Source organism: Calidris pugnax, unplaced genomic scaffold, assembly GCF_001431845.1.
Source record: "Calidris pugnax isolate Ruff unplaced genomic scaffold, ASM143184v1 scaffold81, whole genome shotgun sequence".
NCBI lineage: Eukaryota > Metazoa > Chordata > Aves > Charadriiformes > Scolopacidae > Calidris > Calidris pugnax.
Genome location: NW_015090880.1, coordinates 11195811 through 11220620, shown reverse-complemented (window position 1 = coordinate 11220620; position 24810 = coordinate 11195811). Strand labels below are relative to the sequence as shown.

The window sequence follows — 24810 nt, the reverse complement described above, 5'->3', positions numbered from 1 at the left end:
CACAGTCCCTTCTCAGCCACCTTCTGTGCTGAGGAGAGCTAATTGTTTGGGGGGGTTTGTACTTCTTATGGCACCTTATGGGATTGCTTCCTGGATTGGAAAATCTTATGCATGTCAGTGGAGCTGTTCTGTCTCTACTTAATTCATTAGTTGTCTTGTGGTTTTTTTAAAACAAACAAAACAAACTTAATCAACACCCCCACAAAAAAACCAAAAACAACCAACCAACCAAAAAATCAAGGAAGAAAAAGTGTTCCCATCCTTCCTACTAGCCAAAAAATTACTGGAGTTTGGAGTTCCCTGTTTTTTCTTTGTTCACCAAATACCTTAATCACCCATCTTTCTCTTATTGGAGATAGGAATCTTCCATGTGTAAATTTTCTGAGAATGCTTTAAATGTTAAGATAGTGCAAATTGCAGAGTTGAGGGCCATCAAGCAGAGAGATCCTTAGATTATCTCATGGATTTTTTTAGAACAGGCAAGATAAAGTAGTCGATTTCTATTGAAATTTGAATAAGAGCAGTCACTCGTCAGGCTGGCTTAAGATTGGAGGGAAGATTTCCTTTCAATGCAGGGAAGCTGATCTCTTCCTGGGACAGTATAGTTCAAGAAGACTAAGTGAAGTGTTTCCCATGAGCTTGTAAACCCTGTTTCCTGTGCGTTGCACCAGTTAATCTCTTTTAATGAGATTCAGTTTTCTATACTTGGCACCAGATAAACACGTCTATCTATAGTTTTCACAGTCACTAATTTATTTATCTTTTTGCCTGTGCATTGAGTATTTTTGAACAGAAAACTGCAAAGGCCAGGCTGCTGTGATTGAGTGCTGCTGTGTATTTCAAGATGCTTTTTCTTCCATGACAAGTCTCAGAAGGCACTTGACCCCACTTCTTAGAATTCACTTGCTTCAGCCTGGTTTTTGCCAATCACTGCAGCATTATTGTACTGGACCTTTTACATGCATAATTACCAATTATTTCCGACACAGCTAGGTGATAAGATTTCCTGTCCTTTCTGTTTACCTAATAAATACCTTTGTTTTGCCTCTCTATTCTCTCATGTTCTGTTTTTCTAATCCACTATGTAAGCTGCTCAAACAAGAGCTTTTGTTTCTGAGCTCGGTGGTCTCCTGACATCAGGGAAGGAATGAATCTGGATGATTTCAGTCAGTTTGTGTGGTGTGTTATACTTGCTGCAAATTACTGATTCACTTCTGTTGCCTCTAGCTTCTGTTTGCTTCTAATGTTTGGTCATTACTGAGTAGCTCTATTTGTTTCCAAGTCTTCTCTTCACTCTATTTATTCTTTGTTACGGTTTTTAGTTCTTCAAAATTATGCATTTCCTTGTGGCTATTTTATAAATACAACTCAGTAGTATCTAAGTGGTCCTATTTAGGAACAAAGTCTAGTTCTTCTAGTTACTCTATGAACACATGATTATGTTGTTGTTATTCTGGGAAATTTGCCATGTTGAAAAATGCAAATATCTGAAAAGAATTGCTTCTCTCTGTCTCCTTTCTGGCTCTTGTCATTGCTATTTGGCAGTTATTCTCCTTCCTGTGCTGCATCCCATATCTGTTCTTGCCTCCTCCTCTTTATGTGCATAATTTGCAGTGCTGACATAAATTTACTCTTGTGTTCTAGTCCCGGGAAGACAGGAAGGTAGAAGCCATCATGCACATGTTTGAAAACTTGGAAAAGAGAAAGAGGAGACGAGAGCAACCAACAGACCGTAACAGCACTGATGCTGAAATCAACATCAATTCTGAAGCTCCCGAGCTGGAGGAAATAAAAACAGAAACTCCTGAAACTGAAGATGCAAGTTCAGCACTGAGTGCTGCTGCCCCAAATGTTTCTAACAGTAACGGCAGCACCGGGGTGAACACAAGACGGTCTTCACAAGTAGCGGTAAGACGAAGATAGACCTGTTTAATAGCTTATACCAAGCTCAGATGCAGCCTATCTGATCAATGAGTTCGTTCAGGTTGGGAGGAACTTCATGGGGTCTCATGTCAGGCAGGGACAGCTCTGAGGCCAGTCCAGGTTGCCAGGGTTTTACCCAGACTTGTCTTGAAATACCTCCAAGGATGGAGATTGCACAAGCCCCTCTGGGAAACCTCTTCCAATTCATGACTGTTCTCATGGTAAAAATACTTTGCCTTTTATTCATTCTGAACGTCTCATTTCAGTGTATGTACGTGGATGCACCACTGCATCTTCTTGGTAGCTTCAGTCTGGATGTAGGAAGACTGCTATTAGGTCCCCCTAAGTCTTGTCTTCTCTGGGCTGAACAAGCCCAACTCCTTCACCGAGTGGGCCCCTTCTGTACTGGTGTGAGCTCAAGTTGAATGTGTAATTGCAGTGACTGAAGAGTTCTTTTGCTTTTTCTTTGTTTTTTTTGGCCTGGTCTGCTTTGGATGCTTGTGTTCCCATTATATGGCAGGGCTCAGATGCTTGCCTGGAATGATACATATCAGCTCAGATCAGGAGTAAGAGCAGTTACTTCGAGGCAAGTGGCAAGTTTCATACTTCTGCTTTCTTCCTTAAGACTAGTGTTCTGGTTGACTCCTTTAAGAACACAACAGACAATGATAAAGTGCCAGTGTTTTAGAAGGGTCCCCAAAACCATCTTATGAACCAATACAAACAGGGTCCAACCAGATTTTATGAGTCAGGTAGTGTCAGTAAATAAATCTTAATCCTTGATGCTGTATGTAGAGAAAAGAATACCCTTAGAGGTGCTCGGACTAACGACAGTTTATATTGTAGGATGCTGTCCCCGAAAAAACAGTTACTAAGCCACCTCCAGCAAAACCCTCCAGGCCTCGACCAAAAAGTCGCTTCTCTCGATACCGGACCAGTTCAGCACAAAGACTGAGAAGGCAGAAACAAGCCAATTCCCAGCAAACTGAACTCACGCAGGCTGTCCCAGAGGAAGGAAGCACTGCCAGCTTGGTAACCGCAACAGATGTCAGCAATGTAGAAGGTCCAGGAGAAGGCAGACAGTTGACAGGATCTGACCCAGCTGCTATCCTGGCTGCAGGATCTCAGTCTAATCGAGCTGCAGTAAAGTACCCCAAAACGAAAAAGGTAAATATGATCAAGTACTCGAAGTGGAAAGGGGAAAATGAGGTTTTGTGTAGCCTTTGGGGAAAAGTTGGCTTGGGGAAACAGTTCCTCAAAGTAGTTGGAATTATGTGACTTTATATTTACTATAGTGTTTGTTCTGTAGTGGCTAAGAGCTCTCATCATGGTTCAGAATCTGGCTGCGCAGCCCTGTACACACAAAGATCAGAAAAAGAAATTAGCTGATCTTTATAGCAAATCTCCATAGATCTCAGATACCAATGGGGTGGTACAGGTGCAACAGGAAGGTTCTCACTTTTGGATACGGCAAAGAGTCTAGAAAAAGGCAAATTACACAGCTTTGTGTGTGAGGGGAAGAAACTGCTTCCAGCTTGAAGGGCCCCAGGAGAGAAGGGTTGGAGGGGCTTGGCAACATAAAGAATTGGGTGATGGAGGCTGAGCCCTGGGTGAGGGAAGCAAAAAGCAGGTGTTTCAATAGTGGTGTGGAGGGCACTGAGTGGCTTGGGAGATGGCTGCCAAAGGCCATGAGGACAACAAGGTGTTTGTGGTGTTCCTGCAGGGGAGCAAGGGACTAATAGGAAGATGGGGAGAGCTGGTGGTTTTGGATCTGTGCACAGTAAGGCAGCAAAAGCTTTTGGTGGCAGCATGCAAAAGTGCTTGTTGGAACTCTGAGGAGGTAGCTGGCATTTAAAAACTAGATGCTGATAGTTTGGAAAAAAAACACTAAATTTTGGGCCCAAAAGGAAGGATGTTTATTAGAAAAGGTTGGATGCATACGGTCTCAAGAAGTTTTCTGCATGTTCCCAGTGTCTTAGAAGCAAGGAGAAAAAGACTGTCAACCAAGAAGTTAACTTAAATCAAGCAGCATAGAGGTGTAGTGCGACTTGCTTAAAAAAAAATGGCAAGAACCACCTTGAAATGACCAGAGTGTTGCATCTGGACAGTAAAACAAACGGTTCTCTTGTGTATACCAGAAAGAGAATGAAGAGAGAAAAGTGGAGCCATTGTGTAGTAGAGATTACTCAAAATTTATAAATTAATATAGAATGGAGTAAAAACGTGTTTGGTGTGGGAATCAGTGGCAGTATCTTTTTGGGGTGGGGTGGGATGGCAGGCTGGAGAGTACTTGTTTAGGACAAAGCAGAAGAGATTTGCTTTCAGCTTAGGGTTGAAACCAAGAGGGAACATGAGTGCAGACTATAATGTACAAGCTGGGAGAAACTGTACAAGAAGGGAGGAAAAATTGCAGAAGCTAACGGGCAGCTGCCACATACTGGGCATAAATTAGCCATTAATACATTTCAGCTTGCAGCTGGAAACTAGTTTTGAGCAAGGTGAAGAAGTTTTGCGAGAACCTTCTGATAAGATTAATGGAGCATAAAATTGAGCTACTTCTGTAAAACTGGATTATCTGTTGTTGTGCCTGCAACAGATGAGAATTGGATTAGATGCAGGAAGGCCTGGCTCTGCTCCTTCCTCGTGAGTAGGAGGGAGGTTTTAGCATGTGGGCTGACCTGAGCCTCCCTTCCCCATACACCTTTGTGCTGTATTTCCTTCCTTCTTCACCTGTGCTAGTTGCATTGACATGTGTGTTTCCTCCTTCAGTATCTCGTTACCGAATGGCTGAACGACAAGGCAGAAAAGCAGGAGTGCCCTATTGAATGCCCTCTGCGCATTACTACAGACCCAACAGTTTTGGCAACTACCCTAAATATGTTGCCTGGTCTCATCCACTCCCCGCTAATTTGTACCACACCTAAACACTACATTCGTTTTGGTTCACCTTTCAACCCTGAGAGGCGTCGAAGGCCCTTTCTGTTGGATGGAATTTACAGCTCCTGTAAAAAGGTATGTTTGCTCATGTCTTGCCTTCAGGGGCTATATATTCATCAAACTCTTACTGGCACCCTTGTAAAGTTGTTGTGTCCTCTTTGAGCCTATTTCCATGTATTTCTGCTGAGCTGGCCTTGCCCGGTGCATCGATGCGGTGTCCAGGCCATGTCTGCTGAGCCTCTCCTAGCTAGGGTTCAGTGTTCATCCTTGCCTTTTACCGTGGTAAAAGTCACTGTTCTGTCACTCTCTTCTTAGAAATATGTACTTTCAGATCTGCTGTGGCTGTTTTTTATCCAGCATATGTGATTCAAGTATTTTTAACTGTTGCCCTTAGAATGTTTAATGTTACCACATCACAGTCTGAGGATGGCTGGCATTGTGGGGATGGGACAGTGTTGCAAAAGACCTCAAGAATACAGTGTCTCAGTCAAGATCCATTGTCTTTGGAGAGCCTTTGTTGTTTAGCAAAGCTTTGCTCTTGGCTGTTCCCAAGAGCAAGCCCACAGCTCTTTGATGGGGATCATAGACTATCTACAACAGATACTTGTGACTGTGCAGGCAGCCTGAACTCAGCCCAGCCAAGGACTTCATTCCTCCAGAGATGGTATGTGGCCAGTAAATACTAACATTTACCCATCTGCAGGGAAACAGTAGTTCAGGTTAGTTTGCTCAGTCAGATTTCTATCAGAATCCATCTTGCCTATCGCCTGTCAGCTTTGCTCAGAGGCTCTTCCAGTTCCTCTGCAATTACCTGAGACAATTTTATGCAAATCCTTCTTTAAGTCTTAGTAGCTTTCAATGTCAGGTACCATATCCTAGTTTCTTTACCTTCCTTTGAGGGAGATTTTCCAGAGAGAAGCTTTGGACTTCTGTTTCTTTTGGAGCTTTGTTTCCACCTTCAGCCAGTTTGCGTTGTGCACTAACAGGCACCTACAAAAAGAAGCTAAGGCATCTCTTGGGTATTTCCTTTGTAGGTAAAGCTCTTGATTGTATGTGCTCATATGAACAAAACCATGTTTGTTCCCATGTGCCAGTGCAATCTCTCTACGTGTCTTTAAGCTGAAAACTGCAAGGTTCAAGCTGCTTTTTTGAACCCTTAACAGTGTCTTTGAGCCTCAGGGAAGAGAGAAGCATCTAGAGCAGAACTGGCAGAGTTTTTCCACGTTTTCTGCTTGGTGCATTTGCTCTACAACTATCCAGCAAGCTCACAATTCAGTGAAAACTGTTGTCATGGAACAAATCTTCCAATCTTTTCCTACCTTTGGCTATTTTCTAGTCCTGTGATAATTCTCACTGCTGGAGAGGGAATGGACTAGTCTCACTATGGACAACTTCCAGTTAGTCCACACCTTCCCTGAAGCCAAATGTCCACAACTGGATGTTGAGTTGCAGCTGGGACATTTTCAGTGCAGAAAGTTGCTCTGTGTCTTGTAGCCTATACCCATTTTGTGCATCCCAGGATGATGACTGAGTTTTCTTTGACAGGTTGATTTAGACTTGTGTTCAGTTCCTGATTTACTGTGTTTGTTAGTACAACCCCTTAGTTTTCTAGCCTGTAATTTTAGAAGTGATTGATTCTGGCTTTATATGGTACTTTGTTCTAGCCTGTGCTGAGCTGTATCCTGTTTTCCCCCATCCATTTCCCAATCCAATAGGAAAATCTTGAGTACTGTCTTCTAGCATGTTCTTGTTTCTGCCAGGTTATCATTGTCTGAAAACTTAAGTGCGCTGCCTGTTCCATTATCTAAATAATTAATAAAATACTGAAAGCTTCTGTGTTCAGAACAGATGTTGCAGAAAGTAATTTGTTAAATTTCTACTTTTTGAAAGTAAATAATCAATAACTGTTCTAGTAAGGGTTTTGATCCACTTCGTAGGAGTTCCGCAGCTTTTTCATGGAAAATGCTTTCTAGTTTTCAGTGTTTTTGTCAGTAACAGTCTGGAGATCTATAAAAAGTCTGCTTCTCATGTTCAGGGGTGTTTAGAAAACTCTCACAAGGAAGACCTCCTTTCAGCCAGCTGAGGTCTAGAAATGGTCCAGAACTTGATGACATTGCTCTGTCAAAGACCTGATCTTTCTGTCTTGTCTGCTTCTGACTGCTCAGTCAGGAAGGTTGATTTATAAAGGCTGTTGAAATAGATCACATATTTTCTTGGATTGTCAGCAGGCCTTGCCCTTAAACTACTGAGGACTGTGCCAGAAAACCTCAGCTGATGATCTCAGTTTGCATCCAAAGCGTGCCAATATCTGAACCTTGCAAGGAAACTGAACTGTATAACCTGCTCACGTTAATCACATTGTGCAGTGACTGGGCTGTCAGATCAGGTGCCACATTTGAGGCTGTATTGCTCTGGAGTAGCTGGCGCTTCTCACTTTTCCTAGTGGCCGCAGTGGAATCCATTGAGATATATTTGAACAGCGAAGCAGCGTCCTGCTGTACAGTAGTGAAGGCCATCAAAATAGATCCTGTCACCTGCGCTTCATCCTCACATTGAGGTTTTTTCCACTTTGAGGATTGTGGCCACCAAGTTTCTGACGCACTTTCATGATAGCTTTGAGGAATCTTAAGTCACATACTTACATACATGTGATCCATATTGCTGGCCTGCAGATGAACTGTGTATTACTGAACGTTAAAGTGATGGTTTTAAACCTCTCTGGGAGAACAGAAGGACTGATAAACTCAAGTCTTTTGGGTAAACTAAATAAATGCAAATTACTCTATTTATTTTTTCAGCAGTTTGCTGTCATTTTATTGAATCACCTGGATGTTTTCCATTACATTATGGCAGTATCTTTTTATAGTAAAGTAAGCAAAGGTTTCCTGCCTGCCCTCAGGAGTCAGTTTGTATCAAGATATAGGGCTAGCACACCCTCTGGAGCAGCTGATTTGCTGAGACTTCAATGCATGTTCACTTGCATGAGATGTGAAATATTCTTTATTGTCCATGTTCAGAAGACCACTGTGACTTTTATCTCTTTTATTAGTAGCTGAAGAAAAGATTTGCCTTTATTATACTCTTCTTGTTTTAACCCCCTTGAAAACTGCTGCTTGCGTTTTGTCAGATCATTTTTGTTTTTGCTCTTTGTCTCTGGCAGCAAGCACGGTCCTGGAAGAATTGTTATGTGATTAAATTCAGCCATTTCTCTGTTGCAATTGTTAGAGCAGAATCAATGTTAAGCTCTAATATGCCTTAGTGGAGCAGGGGGACAATGTGTTAGTGTCCTGGGCAGGAAATGGCTTTTTTGCAAAAATCAGGATTTTGAGCTAGTTAATCATATTTATCTCCCTTTTCTTTTAATTAAGTTTGGTTTTAATATTTTTTTGCTGCCAGATTTTGGGATTTTATTAATTTGTAATTTGCTTTTTACTTATCTTTGTGTTATTGCTGAAGACTGCTGATCCCCAGAGTACATCTTACCAAGAGCACATAGTCAGCCCCATCACAGTAGGTGTTAGACTCAGTGCTAACAGCTGTGTTCTAATGGGTTCCTGTCTGAGCGCACACGGAGGAGGTAATATCAGTGTTCTGAGCAGTCTGCCCCGCTGCACAGAAGTGTAGGAGTTTGAGTGCATCCTGCAAGATTACATGGAAAATACCAGAGGGGTTGCACGTTTATGTAGTCTCGTTCTGTTTCAGCGCTGGATCAAACAAGCCCTGGAAGAGGGGATGACTCAGACCTCACCAGCTCCTCAAGAGAACAGAACCCAATGTCTATACCAAAGTAACGAGAACAGCAGTTCTTCCAGCATCTGCAAAGATGACACAGGTAAGTGCTCAGCACCATCAGGGCAGCGTGGGCGCTTGAGTGAAACTGGGGAAGCTGCTGAATAACAAAGGCAGCTGTATAGGATGACATCTTAATTGTCCTGCTGCTGGATGGCACAGCTTTATGGCAGGTGAGAATGTTACTTTGCCATTCATTCGAATTTTGGCAGACCCATTCTAGCTTGAGCATGTGTAAAGTTTCGGTATTTTCCTGTGAAAAGATAATCACTTTATCTTGCATCATCAACCTCAGTGCCGTGTGATCATTTGTCCAATAGAGGGAAAAAAAGAGAGTACAATATCATCTCTTTTCAGCAGGATGCTGTTAGATGGACAACTAAATATCTGCTGACTATAGGAAGATATAGCAAAGTCTCACAGGCACGTATGTAATAAGCGAATGATTAAGTCTCAAAGATGGAGAAGCTAAAATCTGTGAGTAAAGCAGCAGAATGGTTAAATATTGTGTCTGAATCTTTCTACAGAGAAAGAGAGTGAAGATCTGCCCAGTCAGGGACCAGTTTTCCAAGACGACAGACAGGAAGCTAGACAACACAGAGATAATACAGAATTGATTATTGAAAAGTTAGAGAATAAGAAATGAACAGAGTGCCAGAACCAATACATGCACGTCCCCGAGCAAGACCTGAAGAAGCAAACAACTGAACTGCAGAATTTACTGAATACTTTTTTTTTTTTTAAACTGAGCATCGAAAAAAATATATTATTTTGAATAGGGGTAGGCCTGAGGGAAAGGCTTTAATCCTTTGTGGGAGTGAAATGTGTTTAGACTGTATTGATGTAGCCTATAGGAAACTATTAGGCTCAGGTAATGAAAACTGAACTGTGGTGTGTTCATGATGGTGACTGTGACATGTCCTCTGACCCCTCTTCTCCACTCTCCTCTACTGTTTATCTCTTCCTGGCTCCCTTTCCCCTAGCTCCCTCTTGTGCTTATTTTCTTCTAGTTGAAATATTTCCTTTCTTTGGTCACTGTATGTTCCTAATTATGTATTGTCCTCTTATCAGTATCTCAGAGGTACTTCAGAGGTACTTCGTTTTTAGGAATCATTCATAGTTGTATTGGAGACTGAGGGGCTCCATTTGGGCTGGGAGTAGGGGGAAGGAGACAGCTTGTGATTTGTATGCAGTTAATGGTGCAGCCCTGTCCTCAGCTCAGTTTGTTTTTTCAGACTTGCTGAGTCCCCTGAAGAAATGGAAGTCTCGCTACTTGATGGAGCAGAATGTTAAGAAGTTGCTGAGGCCGCTCTCTCCTGTCACCCCTCCACCTCCCATCCCTTCAGTTCCTGGTTCAGTGAGCCCACAGCTGGCTACACCCTGCTCATCACTGCCAGGAGAGGAGGAGAGTCGCAATGGTTATGGCATGATGTTCTCACCAATTCCTTCTCTGGCTGCTAGTCGCTGCAATACTCCACTACAGTTTGAGGTAAATCCAACCGGAGACTGGGAACGCAAGAAAAGGAAGAACTGGAATATTTGCAGCAGAGTTAGCACTAGGGACACCTTCCTTTTTGAGCATGTGGCTGTATTCCTCAGCAGCATGATCGTGTCAGAATCAAAAGTGCTGCTGCCTTTCTCCTCTGCTCCACTTCTAGCCAAATTTCTGCTGTATTAAATGTCAAACCTAGCTGCAGCCCAGCCTGCCCTCACTTCATAGCTATCAGTGACATTAGTCTAATTCTTCTCTCCTTTTCTCCCCACAGAAGCTCCCAAATTTTGCAGGCTTTTCAGTGTTCTTTAGTCAACTTCTCCCTGTCAGATCTCTGTGCCAATGTGGCTCCCAATCTTTGCCTCTTCCAAAGAGTGTGCCAGTGCTCTGCTTCTCAGAGGCTGTCTGACATCCTCAGCTCCTCTTTCCCTAAACAGCTTCCAGTAACACCTAGCATGGCAGAAATACCTTACGTAGCTTCCACTATATTCTTTGTGTTTTCCTTTCCCTTGACTGGGTAGAAGGAAAATACCTTCTACCTTTGATTTCTTAAAAGTAACCTTTTGCAAAAGTCTGGAGACTGTGTAGGTGGGTTCCCTTTCTCTGAACTCTGTGGGAGAGTTATCAGCACCCATCCAGCTGGGACCTTCCACTGCGTGTTGCTGCTCTGTGCCTGTGAATAGGGATGATGCTGTTTGCAGTTTTAGTTTTATTTTCTAGTATTATATATTTTCATTTAAAAACTGGAACTCTTCAGGCCGGCTGCTCATGCTCTGCCAGTTAAAACCATTAAAAAAAAAAATACATTGTGCAGTGACAGACTGCTCTGTACTAGGGGCTGTTTTGCAGGAATCCCTCATCTCTCATCTGTTTTGCAACAGGGCAAACAGTCCTTTGTGGTATTTTTAGCTTAGTGTGCTTTTGATTATTTTCTTTGAGAGCCCTTTCTTGTAAGTTGTCTGAGAGGTAGATCTGTAGAGGTTAGCAGGGAAGGTTGTGGAGCATTGAAGAAAGAGATGAAAGACTGTTTCAGGCACAGAGCTTGATTGGAAACGATCCTTACCTTCGCTGTGGTTGAGATGGCAGATCAGAGCAGTGTTGCTACAGACCTCCACGGTCTACTCACTGATTTCCAGTCCCACCTTAGCATTAGTTATTTCTGTTGCCATGCATAAGACGTGGGAAGCCTGGATTTCACTGGGCGCCTATAACATACTTGTCCCTTTTACACATATTTTTTTTTTTCCTTTAGAAAGAGTCTTAACAGCTTGGTAGACAATAGGCTTCTTTGTTCAAACTCAGATTTCTTTCAGTGCAGCTTATTCCTATCTCTATTTTAGTGTCATGTGTGTTTAATTTAGTTATCAATTCTAACTTGAGCAAATACATCTCACTGTATAAAGCTTTTTGCCTCAGTCCTGTGGCGCTGTAGGAAGAGAACAGAATGTTTTCTAGAATAAAGTCTATGAAAGCTCACTATAGTGTTTGAGGGATCTTAGTTTCCTTTTGTTTGGGCAAAATCAGGTTTTCCATTTCTCCCTTGTCATACTCAATGCCATAAATGGCTTTCTGTATATTTCATGGTGCAAACTCTGTGTCTGACAGCATCAGAAATACAAAGAATAAGATGTTTCTTAACATTGATGTGCTCTGGTTTGTGTACTAGGTTATAGTGTGAAGCACAGTAACCCAGGCCTGTCTCTGTGCTTCCAAGAACTTTAGAAACCACTTGACTGACAGAGTTGCCATCCAGGGCAGGGCCAGTTCCTGGGATAGTCTTTGTTTAGAATAGCCGTTGCTAACCTCTGTGCTTGTTTTTTATTTCATTTTTATTTAGATTCTTGACTTTCTAAGTAGATGAATAACAAGGTGTTTTTCCCTCCTCTAGAACGTGTCCTCCCCTGAGAGTTCCCCTGCGCACAGACCTGAGTCCATGTCACCCGAGGTAGTTATCGCGCTGTCTCAACTGCGTTTGGGGCTGGGAGCGCGTGTGCGTGTGTGTGTGTATCTGAGGTGGGAGAGAAGGGATGAGAAGTGCAGAGGCAGGTGGGAATAAGGGTGGAGCCCCAGCCACAGTAAGGCTAAGGAGAGTTTTCAGGGTTATCACAAGAGAGCAAACAAATTGAAGACTGGAATTTATTATTCACTTGTTGACGCCAGCGGGAAACGGGCAGAGTGAAGATCTGGTGTGTCTCAGCTACTGAAGTAAAGGCAAGAGTTCTGGGGACCCTGGAAATGCTATAATCAACTTCAGCCCCAGCCCAGCAGATAAGTGGTGGGTGGTATTTATTCAGCAGCAGCAAAATGACTATGGTGGAAGAAAAGGGAAAGCATTCATGAGAGTTTTGACTTCCGAAGACACAGTGGTTCACCTGACCTGCTCTTCAGCCTCGATTTATCACGTGTGCACTTGCAAACTTAAAATGTTGAGGAGAGGCCAGAGAGTACTACTTTGTTTAGTTACTGGCCTGTTGTAAAATGTGAGTGGAAGTATCTTGCTCAGAGGCTGTTCTGTAGTAGAAAATACACACTCCTGTCCAATGTGGGAGATTACTTGGAGCTGTAATACAGCAGAGGGAACATTCTCAGCAGCAGCAGCAGTATGGCAGAGCTGGTGCCTGGTGTTGCTCTGTTTTTCCCTAAGCACTATAGTCCTGCAAAGAGGATGAAATCGTGTCAGTTATGCTCATTGTCTGAGAACCTGACATATTAACATGGTGAAGGAGATGATTGTTCCGTTGCCCTGGAGGTTTTTTGGCACTTAAAGTAGATAAATGGATATACCATTGTGTCAGTGCCTAGTGTTCCAGAAAGGGTGACAGCGCAAAGATGATGCCATTATGGTTTTGTTAGAGAATGTAAAATGTAGAAATGCAGTATAAATTAAATGAATGTACTATTGTTAGAGATTTTCAAAGCTCACAATAAGTGAAAACAAATGGCTTGGAGATCCTGGGCGTTTCATTGTTAGGAAGTTAGTAGTGGCTGACTTGGGACGGTCAAGAACTTGGCTAATAAAACAGCAAATGGACAGAAGATCTTTTGTGTTCTCTCCCCATAATGAACCTAGCTAGTACTATGTGTTAACATCAACTTTGAGGACATAAGAGGCCATTGAAAATGCTGGGGTTTCTTCATTAACTGCCTGGGGATAGTGCTGAGCTTTGTCCTCCTGCTGCAGTAAAACTGCTAAAGGGGAAAGGGCGTCTCGTACTGGGCAGCTAAACTGGTTATCAGTTAGTCTCAGTGCTCCCCTGCAGAATGAGCAGAACAGTGCGGGATAGGACCAGAGGGGTGATCAGAAAGGAACTGGGAACCAGTAAGCTAGCATTGTACAGAGTACTTTCTGACTAAGTTTCTATCCCCACCTTTGCCTGACCCTTTTCCTGACTTCCCACCCCTCTCCTGTACCCATCTTGGATTTTCCAGCTCTGCCTCCGATCCGACCTAGATTTGAAGGGTGGGTACCTGGATTCCGGTGCAAACACCTGCCCAGAACGGCCATCGCTGCTCAGCTTTGGATCCTCTGATCTGACTCCACAACCCTCCATAAACTCTACTTCAGAGATGAACTTCCCAGGGAAAAGTGGGGAAGCGCAGACGCTGCTACGAAGCTCTGATCAGGCTTTTCGGACAGAGTTTAATTTAATGTATGCCTTCTCCCCATTGAACGCTATGCCACGTGTAGATGGGTTGTTGCGGGGATCTGCTCCTTTGGGAGAGAGGAAGCCAATGAATTCGGAAGCAGGATGCTGCAGCTCTCCTGCCGAAGGATATTTCAGCAGACACGAGTCAGGGCTGCTTAAAGAGACAGTGCATGGATCCATGTCTCCCTGCAGCGAAAGGGCTTGTGAAGGCGTCAGATCTACTCCCCAGAATCCACCACAAAGGAAGAAGGCAAGTATTCTTGTAAAAGAAACTCTTTAAGATTGCAGGAACCTGAGCAGGAGTGGTCAGCACCATGCGAAAGACTTACAGGGAGGACAAAGAGAGCAGGGTACAACTAAAATGTAGGTTGGGCAAGTAATAGAGGCATCCAGTGCCTGGATGAAAACAGTCTTAAAGCGATTAAAAGAGAGCGCTACCCTTTAGGCAAGATTTTGATGTGAGAGGTGGATGCAAAAGACCACAATGAAAAAAACCTCTTCTGGAAGCACAGAATGGAGAGCATGATGCTCCCAGCTTTCATAAACAGTTGTTAAACTGAGACAAGACCCAGAGCACTAACATGGTGCAACTGTACTAGTTGGTGGAGGTGTTATTTACCAGGATGAAAGGGGTCCTTACTAGGAAAGAAGGTCTAAAGTTTCAAAAGAAAATACAGGCTGTTTATTACAAGGTATTAGAACATTTCCATTAATGTGGAAATACAGTAACGTTGCAAGAAAAGTCGGTGAAGGTTTTTACTTAAATTTTTGCTCTTTGAAACTAAAAGCACAGGAATATTGTTTATAGAAAGCAAACGTGTATTGGTTTCTAATAGCAGGCCAGTGACCAACATGGGACTAAAACTGAGTGAAAATGACAAATCGAGGTTGCTGTCATAAAACTGGGTACTCATGGGACAAATACACACTGGTGTAGATGTGTCTCAGTGCCTTTTCCTGTGCTTGAATCTCTTTTTTTTTTTTTTACTGCAAGTGTGGTAGCTCAGATCACTTGTGTAAGTGTCCAGCTGGGTGGAATATCTGATTTCCATTCAATCTATGGAATGGAATTTTTGAATTCCATTTGAATTGATTTTTTTCCTTTGGTTTTCTTTTAAAGTTACACTTAAAACCTTCATATGTTGAGTTACTTTTGGAAATGCCCTGTTCAAAGCTGCCTGTACAGGCATTGAATTATAGTTGATGAGTTCTTCAGCAGAACTGCTTTCTGCAAGTATTTTATGGGGTCTGTGCCTCATAATAGCTCTTAAGGGAAGGTGCAGTGAAAGGTAAGTGCTCAGCTGGAAATACTTTTTCTGCTGTCCCTGTGTTACAAGACTGCATTATCAGGTACCTTTTCCTGTGTGCCTTTGACAAATCCGAGACTGCTTTGCACAAAATACATTATACCTTTGCTAAAAGTAATTTATTTTGGCGATAGTGCTGGAAGGTTGCAATACTGGCTGCTGAACCACCATAGCAGGAACTTGCTCTAAGCAGGTAAAAATTCTGTGCAAGACTTTATCAAGTTTTTAGCATTAATGTGGCTGAACAATGTGGTACAGGTGAACAGGACTCTCTGAAGATACCAGTTCTGTGAAGGAGGCTCTTATTCTCTGGTTTTGAGATGAACAGATACTGATACACATTTTATATAAGGTCACAAGCCAGAGAGAGCAAGTGAAGGGTGTTGAGAGGAGGATATAGTGGCTTGATGCTTGAATATATATGTAAGCATATACTGAAGTAATGTGGAATTCCAGGTTGCTAAAGAAGCAAACTAGCTGGATATTTCCACTGTAGTATTGGTCATAAAGAGTAAAATGTGGGTGACTGTGGCAGTCGGTGAATGATCCACATTCACTTAGCTCTTTTTCTAGAGTGCTGCAGATTCAGGAAGATTTTATAATACCAGTATAGCTTTTAAAGTTTTACCTGCAAACCCAGAAAAATGGATTTTAAAAATGGCGTGTGGGCACATTCCTCCCCCTGTCCTAGTCCCCTGCATTCCCTGACTCATGGCTGTATTTTTCTCTCCCAGGTATCTCTCCTGGAGTACCGCAAGCGGAAACAAGAAGCCAAGGAGGGAGGCGATTCGGTGCGATGTACAGGGACTCCTACCCGGCAGGGCAGCAGTAGTTCTGGGACTGACACAGATGGCAACAGCCTGCCGGGCTCCGTAGTACGAACCCCGTCCTCCCCACAGAGTGGCTTCTCCCCTTCTCATTCCTCCCTGCCTCACGTAGAGGACATCAGCCCACCAGACTCCAGGGGGGCTAGTTCCTCAACATCGCTCAGCAAATCCCAGGAGAACATCAGCAGTAGGTGGTGAGTGTTATCCTTCCAAGCAAGCCTGAGATTGCTCCACAGAGAAGGACCAAACTCTCTAGGGGGCATTTCCATAACAATAAGTGCAGTTGGATGGATTTTGTCGGGTCTCTTGGCATTGTTCTCTTTCATAATTGCTGAACAACCATGAAGGATACCAGCAGCCTTCTCAGCCTGCCCTTTAGTTCTTGGTTTAGATATCAAAAATCTGTCATGAAAGATACGAAGTTAAACAGTTGTCTCTCTCTTCCACCACTTTCCTTTTAAGGTCTCAGGTTTGAAGGTCTTACTCTTGTGATGAGAGTTTAATCCAGGTGTTTTCTCACTGAACCTCCACTCTGTTTGGACACGTGTGGTACAAAGTCAACTCCAATTCAGAAGGAAAGCGAACAGAGCCCTCTGCAATTTTGCATTTGAGAAGCAGGGACAGTGAAAGAACTCCAGCTTTCCTAATGCCTTGCATGTATAGCTTGAAGAGCAGTTACCAGACTGCAGCCAGTGGCTTGCCAAAGGCATGGAAAAACCCACCTTTATCGTGTTGCAATGGGAAGGTTTGATAAGGTGAAAGGCTGTTCTTCCAAAACTTTTAACCTGATAGTAACATCTGGTCCAAAAAATTAAGTACCACAGCACTGAAATAAGGAGTGTTGTATTACAGTGTCAATGAAGCGATGGTTGAGTTTTCTGGTTGGAGCTGTGTAGTGCACTGGCTCTGCTGCTTTGTGTGCACACTGCAGGCAAGGAGGTGTCCCTTTCCTAATGCTGCTTCTCCACGTACACAGCTGTGTCACTGCTCGTGTAACGGCAGGGGCATGGCAAGGGAAGAGACGCTAAGCAATGCTGAAGGCAGTGAAATTGTGAAGTCTGTGTTGAAAGGGCTTGAGAAATACTGGTTTGTGTGAATTTGCAGGAGTAATAAGATCCATTTCCTTCCCTTCTCCATCACTTTTCAAGCAGAGGTTAATAGAAGTACTTTGTCTTGTACCTCTGTGGTACTCTGTCTGCTAGGGGACTTTCTGCCAGGTATTGGGACTGGCCACAGCTGAGCAGTCAGCTGATTAGTTTATAATCATTATTTTATAACCAAATATTATTCTGTGCAAGTGTTGATATCCCATGCCACTTCCTTCTGCCTGCAAAAGGGTGAAAGAACAACCTAAATGAATGAAAAAAAAAAAAATAGTTTGGGGTGAGGTGTTGGTGTGGCAGAGCCTTGCTCTAGTACCATGTTTTTGTATTCTGTGAGCTTCATCTGCTGCTCCTCAGCAGGAGCTCTGGCTCCAAATTCTCAAGCAGTTTCATGAGTAAGTATTGTGTGGGAATAAAGATCATACCGTTATGGGACACTGGATATAAAGTCGAAACCATGCTGGTATGTTTTGAAATGGGATTAAGCAGATTTACTGCCTTTTAAATTCTCGTTCTGTGTTTTAATGGGCAAGGCTATCAAATGTACAGTCACCTACATTAAAAAAATAATTTAGAAACTGCATGGTACTGAGTTAAAGTTGTGACCCAATTTCATCTTTAACTCTGAGTGCTTGCATTTCCAGACATTCACCATAATATAATATTAGGGACAGAAGAAAATGGTGGGAACTAAAATTACGTGCCTTAATTTTTAGAGTTGTCCAGGTTTTTGCTGAATTCTACAATATTTGCCAATAGATTTCATTAAAAAAAAAAATAAGTTTCTGTCTCTTTCAGTTGCCAAGATACAGCCATCACAATGTAAACAGATGTGCTGCTGCCCAGTAAACCCAGCCTTGCAGAAAACTGTCTCCAGAAAAACAATAGCAGCATCGAAGGTGTGAATTCACCCCCTCACCCCGTTCACCTCCATGAGGTGTGAACTCTGGCCCCTTCTCCCTTCATTGAGGGGTGAACTTCAATGTCTGGGGTATTTATTTAAAAAAATAAATAAATAGAAAAAGGCCAGCTAATGTAAAGCACAGTTTTTAATATATATTTAAAAAGAAAAAAATAAATACAGAAATCTGTTAATGCGGTGTTAAGCTGCATACTTACGTGCTATGCAGTGCATTTAATATTATACTAAATATTTAAATTCAGACATTTTTAAGGCGCGTGTTCTTCAGTGTCCAGGGTAAAGGCATTGTGAATCCCTGGTCAAAGTGCTACTATCTTCTAGGTTAAAACTCCTATTTCTAAAGAGATTTGGATGGTCCTGTGCGTGGTCGTTTGAATATTGACCCAGGGGGCTGGGGTTTCTGTGGCTGTTTTTCTTCTACACGTTGGCTTTAGGAAAGCCACTTCACCTGTTTTTCACCCTCATACTAGACACTCGTGATATATAATGGAGCAAGATCTAGCACCAATCTTGAGCAGAGAGTTTTCACATTGCAAAATAAATGGGACAAAGTAGCATTAATGGGTAAAATGGCCAAGGTAACTCTGCTCCGGGAACATTGCATTATCTGACTGTACTATCGTGACACTGTACTATCATGAAGGTATTGGGTTTGCTGCTTTTTAGTTTGCCAAGATATGCAATGCAAAATAACTGCATTTAAGTTTAAAACAATACTAGGATTTTCAAAATGCTGTTGAATGTCAAAACAATATTTCTGGGAGAGGATGTCCTGTAATCAGGTGATCTACTGGATGTTGATACCATGTTTTTGATAAGAGTAAAGATTTTGTATTTCTGAGGTCAGTGCTATCATGGCAACTGGTGACTGGCAGTCTAAAATCCCACGGCAGGCTATTCACATTGCAAAAGCAGTTCAGAAGTTTATTCCTCATCTGTCTAAAGAGCTGGTGGTCTCTGAACCCTCCCTTTTGTGGTAGGGGTTTGATTTGCGCTAATGTCATACCAGTGAATTTAAGCAGAAACAAGACCTGTCCTGTGATTATACCAAGGACCCCACAGCCCCCTTGTGCGTTGGTCACGTTGCTCTCGGCTGTGTACGAGCAATCCTCAGCTGGTTACTGGGTTTGTGTTGCAGGATGGTCCCGACGTCGGTGGAGAGGCTTCGGGAGGGCCGGGGCATGCTTGAGAAGGTGCTGCGAAGTGGTGCAAAGGTGTCCCAGAGAAACGAGTCCTCACCTACCTGTGACAACGCTGTTGAGAGAGATGCAGGTAGGAAAACTGAACTTCTGAACACTTGGTTGGTGGGAAATGATGCACTCAGATAACTTTGCAAACTTGTCTGTGAAGTTAGTTGTACCTTCATCTTTAACATTATCAATGCCTTATAAGAGCCTTCTGCAAACCATGCTTCATTGGTATTTAGATATTGCCTGAGCCTATATCCCTCTTCTGTTAGAGCTGAAAGACCTCCAGGTTTCTCCAGGATTTGGATTCAAGACCACCTGCGTCTCGGCTCTGGCAGGGACAGCTTCTTTGTCCTTGGACAGGGGGTTAAGCAGTATTGCCTCAATTGCTCCTATGTACTGGGGATGAAAGTGCTATAATTTAATAATTCTAGTTGGCTGAACATCCAGATAAATGTGTTATCACACTAAAATGCAGGTATAGGCTTTAGGCAGTGCTAAGAGCTAATTTAGCTTCCAAGCCTTACTTCAGCTCTTTTTGAAGTTACTTGATTCCTTGAGTTATGATATTTGTCATTTTTGTGAAATGTACCTCCTTGCTGAGATGAATTCAGTTCTGTGTTGAAGTTCCTTTCTTCTCTGAATAAAGTGTTGTCCTCGCCAGGCAGCACGCCGGGTCAGTGAGGATTCGTAACCTGAGCTCAAATTATACCCCTCTTATTTATCTGTGGTCTAAAGGTGAGATGTGGCTTTCTGTGAGACGGCCAGATCACTTCATCATTGTCTAATTTCTCAGCTGTGAAATGGAGTTATTTTCCTTTTATTTATTTTGTAGTCTGTTGAACATGGTTGTTTTTTCCCAAGCCGATAGGAACCCTGATCACACTTGAGACTTACAGCAATGGATCATGGTGCTTAAATAACTTAGTCTGTGTGACACCATCAGTCTGTGCTTCCTCGCAGCTGAGAACTGTTGTTAGCATCTTGTGACTGACATGGTTACAGCTTGATGATGGTAGGGAGCTGAACCTCTCTGGAAGCCAGAACCAAGTTGTGTGGTATTTCAGACATGGAAAGACTGGAGCCTCTAACCCAGGCTACCACAGAGTGCTCTTTGGGTAACTCAGCAGCAACTTCTGCCTTTGGGGTATCTCATTTCTGAGCATTTTAGGGTGAGTAGGTATTTATTTCACTCCAAATCAGACTTTTTCCCCAGTTGCAGTATTCGGGAGCACTTTCTGAGAACTGGCCTCTCATCTGGGGTTTTGCTATCTTTGTGCACCTAAGCACATCTCTTTTCAATGCCTTTTCTTCACATAGTCTAGAGAGGGAATGCTTTACCCTATCAAAAATTTCACTGGTTTCATTGGACCCCGCTGGGACCCTGTTTCCTGTCTCTCATACTGGTGGAAGTGGCTTTCTCAGTGGTTATTTTTTAGAAGGGTAATAAAATCCAGACTTGCAACAGGTCTTTTGCCCACTGTAATCTGTGCAGCTTTGGCTTTTCAGTCTCACCCAAGAGTTGGGCTGGAGTCAGACTTTCATCTACTTTGATCCATTCTTCTTCCTTGCTACATAAAACCTATTCCACTCCAGGATGTGGATACTTAATGCTGTAGCTGACAAAAGTCATTTTGTCTGTTTCATCCTAGCACAGCAATATTTTTTTTCCTTACTTTGCATATTCTGGTGATTTCTTCAGTAGCTTGTTTAGATTCTGCGAGCCACCTTCTCCCCCAGTTGCTGGTCTGCTTCTTAGTCAAACAAGTGAGTGGTTGAGTTCCTGCCATCCCTGGTATCACCTGTAGGAGTTGTGAATATACACATGTTTACTTGATGCTGTGACAGATAACAATATGAGGGGAACTAAAAACCCCCAAACGTGGATGGTTTGTTGATGGGTCATGTAGCAATGAAACGGAATTTGTGTGCATGCCACACTTGGGAGAATTGCAGCTGCTGTCAGTTAAAGCTGTCACTTCGTGTGTGCTTTAGGTTGACACAGGCCAGTACTGCCAAGAAAAGAAGTCCTTCTTTCCATCCTTCCTTGTTGTGGGTATTAAGAAATGGGGGAGGGAAATGTTGACTTTATCTTTCAAGTTTACATGAAACAAATTCAGGAAGGTTATAGTTTATTTACCCTTTGTGATTTAGCGCCTTTCCATAGTCTTTAACTTGTCAAGGTTTTTTCTGTGAAGGCACTGCTGTTAAATTGTGGTGTAGCCCTTGCTGATGTGCCTGGCCTTTTAAGAAGCAATTTCTTCCACAAATCTTTAGATTTCTTCTGATTCTCATGCTCCACTTCCGTTAATCACAACCATCTCCTGGATTGAACAGTTGGTCTCTTCTGGGCATGACTGCTTACCAAAGCATGCACCAAACTTCCAAGTTTTGCTGTTCTGCAGCGCATGACTCGGAACATCCCCGACAGCAAACAGCTACTTGATGCATCAGATTTCATTTTAGAAAATGAAGGTAGCACAGGACACGTGCTGGAAGCTTCACGCTCCGGTCTCTGTGCAGGTCCTGTGCCCTGAGGAAGGAGGCTTCTGAGCCTCGACAGCAGACAAGACAGCTCCATCCAGATTCCAGTTTGGCTCAGCCCAGCAGCTGTGATGTAGCATAGAGAGAGGACAACCACGGCAAAGCCATGGCCGCTGCTGACACTGGTGCTCGTGCCAGTGCATCTGGTGCAAAGCCAGACCTGTCTGGCAGAGGTACAGAGCAGGCTGAGACAGCGTGTCCTGTTTCATGACTGAGACACATCTGTCATATAAATTTGATACTAATACCAACACTCTTTCACTGAGACATTTCAAATATGCCTGCTGAGAATCCCTGAGATGCTGCAGCTGAACAGCTCTGTCTCATTAGACTGCTACATGACTCTGATGTGAAATCTTCTAGTCCCACCAGTTTCACTCCTTCTAAAGAAGGCGTGATTGCCAGCTGAACCCCATGGTTACAGTAGTAGCAACTGAAAAACACATGTGGCAAAGTGGCTGGGTCACTTACAGTAAGTACTTCTTGCTTACCCCAGTTCAGGTTCAGTTATTTGGTAGGACAAGAAGCTCACCCACCCTCTTAAGATACAGGTGCTAGAAAGGCTTGCTCTGTCAATAAGAAGCTTATTCCTCTTGATCTCTCACATAACTAAGGTGGATCAGCGTGTACTTTGCTGCTGGTGCCCTTCAAACCTCAAAGCATTTTCATCAGCTTGGCCTGTTTCAAAAATAGGCATTTCTGAGGTCTAAGAGTAACTCTGCTTGGAGCAGCTCAGTTGACTTGTAAAGCGTGATCCCCAGAACAGCAGCTGGGGTGCCATCAGCCATGGCAGCATGGGACCTCCATCTTCAGCAGCATCTGGGTCTGCCTTGGAGGGAAACCTGCAGCAGGATCCTGCTGACAGCCATCTAAGGAGGGACAGTTTTATCTCCCCAGCTGTAAGTGCAGCCAATCCCGTGACCACGGCTGAGTGGACAATTGATGAGTCCTTAGAAACTGTCTTCTGCCTCTGGGATGGTTCTGAGGAGCCAGGGGAGCGCAGGCAGGCTGTGTGTGTGCGGTGCAGCCGCTCGGGCTGGGCCAAGGGGGTGAGTGTTGTGCTGAACCAGGGAGAGCTGGGGTAAGGGAAGCAGCAGTTCCTAATGTGTAGGGCTGGTTTATGCCTGTTAAGGTTTTTCAGTTGCCTTGTGCTAGGATTCTTCAGCTTCTGAAGAAGAGGCTAGAGAAGCTGCTCTTCATAGCTGGATGGAGAACATGGCAGCTGGGGTGTGTGCAGGAGTGTCGTTAGAGAGGGAAGTGCTGTGGCCTCAGCCCAGAGGGTGAGGTCTAACGACTTACCTGTACATTGCAGACACAGCAGAAGGAGACACTCCAGAAGCCCACAAAGGACCAGCAGTTTACAGTCCTTCTCGATACAGCTACCAGGTAAATTATTTCATGTATTATCTGCCCATTCTGAAATAAAGCTTTTAGCAGGATTAGGGGGAAACTGGGTTTGGCTGCCAGTTCTTCCCAATCCTGCTCCAGTAAGCACCTTTGGCATGAGGAGGAGGTAGGAAACGGGGAGGTCAGTCTGATATGTCTTCTTTTTTTTTCCCCACCGCCTCGTTCAGCTCCTGCAGTCTGACAGTCCCCAGGCAGAATCGCAGACCCTTCTCCAGCAGAGTTCCTCCCCCTACAGAGGACACCTTACCCCGTCTCCTGGATACAGCTATCGAGCAGCAGCACAGAGGACAGCACACAGCCTCTCTCACGCTTCCTCGGAAACATCCCTCTCCTCCGCCTCTTACTCCAGCCCTGCCCACTCGGTCTCCACAGACTCCTCTGCCCTGTTTGCGGGGAATTCGGGGTATTACAGCAGCCAGCAGCAGCACTCTGGCAGCGGCAGCAGCAGCCTCCTGAAGAAGAGCTGCCCTGCTGCTGCCAGCCCAGCACAGCAGACGGCTGTGGACTCTCTCTCCTCCGAGTCGGGCTCCCAGCCCTGCACAGGCGCGTCGGGCTCCGCCTCTGCTCCCCAAAGTGCTAGGTCACTACAGTCAGACTTGCGGACTATCAGCCTACCGAATTCTGGGCAGTCTGTGCTCTACCAGGGCTCCCGGGGGGCAGTGATTTCCAATGCACAACACTATCAGCACCGCGGGGGAAGCAGCAGCGTCCATCAGTACAGACTTCAGCAGCTTCAAGGTTCTGGAGTAAAGACTCAAACAGGACTTTCCTAGGGCTGTCTGGACTCCGGGAGGACAAAACTGCCCATAGCTCCTTCCAGTCACCTCTGGAAGTGGCGCCTGGGCCAGTGTTGGGAGCTCGCACCCGATGCCGGGGTGCCAGGGGGTCAGAGGCTGAGGTCCGAAATGCACGGGTGAGATTTGTGAGCAGTATTGGCCTCTGGCCTTGTAGGAGAACGCAGATTTCTCTGAGGCAGAGACTGTAGCAAAGCTGTTCCCTGACGCGTGGGTACATTGCAGAAAAAAAAAGAAAAAACCACACAAAAAAAAGAGGAAAAAAAAAAAATCTAGGTAAGTTAGGCTCATATTTCAATGCCAAAAAGTAATCACTACTCATACAAGTCCTCCAATTAAAATGACTTACACCTTTTTGCTTGTTCAAGAGGTGTCTTCACAGGAACTGTGTAAAAAAAAAAAAAAAAACACACAAAAAAAAAAGGGAAAAAAAAAAAGGAAAAAAAAAAAAAAAAGCAAATGGTTCAAGTGCAATGACTGTGGTGCAGCCTCTGTCTCTTGTCCGTGCCCATGGCCATAGTCACTCATGCAGTACGGACAGCTTTTTGAATACGAAAGCAGTTTAAAGAAAACATTGGGGGAAGGTGAACTCCAATCCCAAAGCTCTCTTTATAGGTCAGGTTCTCAGTGCGTTCTGGGGAGGGCTTTAATCCGTTACGATCATTCCAGTCACAAGCAGACGAGCGCACGCGGCTGCCTTTGGGCCCGGGTCACGGCTGCCGCCGTCGGAGCTTTTTCCAGGATGACAGGAGTCTGGGCAAATGTGAACTGTCCCCGGGGGTGTGGGGGGGTCGGAGGGTGTGCGCCCGTCGCTGCGAAGGGTCTGGGGGTGCACTGTGGGTCTGTGAGCGGGAGCGCTGCTGGGGCGGTGCTGCCACGGGCCACCGCGCCGACGGGGGGGGATCTCCGGCCAACGGTGCACAGACACACC

The 24810-nt window shown here is 44.1% G+C and overlaps 1 protein-coding gene across 1 annotated transcript in view; it reads left to right on the top strand.

The window, feature by feature from the left end:
• SETD5 (SET domain containing 5) overlaps positions 1 to 24150 on the top strand; it is a 41655-nt gene extending 17505 nt beyond the window's left edge. The window contains exons 13-23 of the mRNA XM_014946803.1: positions 1645 to 1908; positions 2770 to 3090; positions 4693 to 4935; positions 8563 to 8692; positions 9885 to 10138; positions 12030 to 12086; positions 13571 to 14038; positions 15830 to 16116; positions 19086 to 19219; positions 22991 to 23064; positions 23253 to 24150. Of these exons, the coding sequence (XP_014802289.1) occupies positions 1645 to 1908; positions 2770 to 3090; positions 4693 to 4935; positions 8563 to 8692; positions 9885 to 10138; positions 12030 to 12086; positions 13571 to 14038; positions 15830 to 16116; positions 19086 to 19219; positions 22991 to 23064; positions 23253 to 23858 (2838 nt within the window). The 3' untranslated portion in view covers positions 23859 to 24150. The remainder of the gene's footprint in view (positions 1 to 1644; positions 1909 to 2769; positions 3091 to 4692; positions 4936 to 8562; positions 8693 to 9884; positions 10139 to 12029; positions 12087 to 13570; positions 14039 to 15829; positions 16117 to 19085; positions 19220 to 22990; positions 23065 to 23252) is intronic.
• The last annotated feature ends 660 nt before the right edge of the window (positions 24151 to 24810 follow it).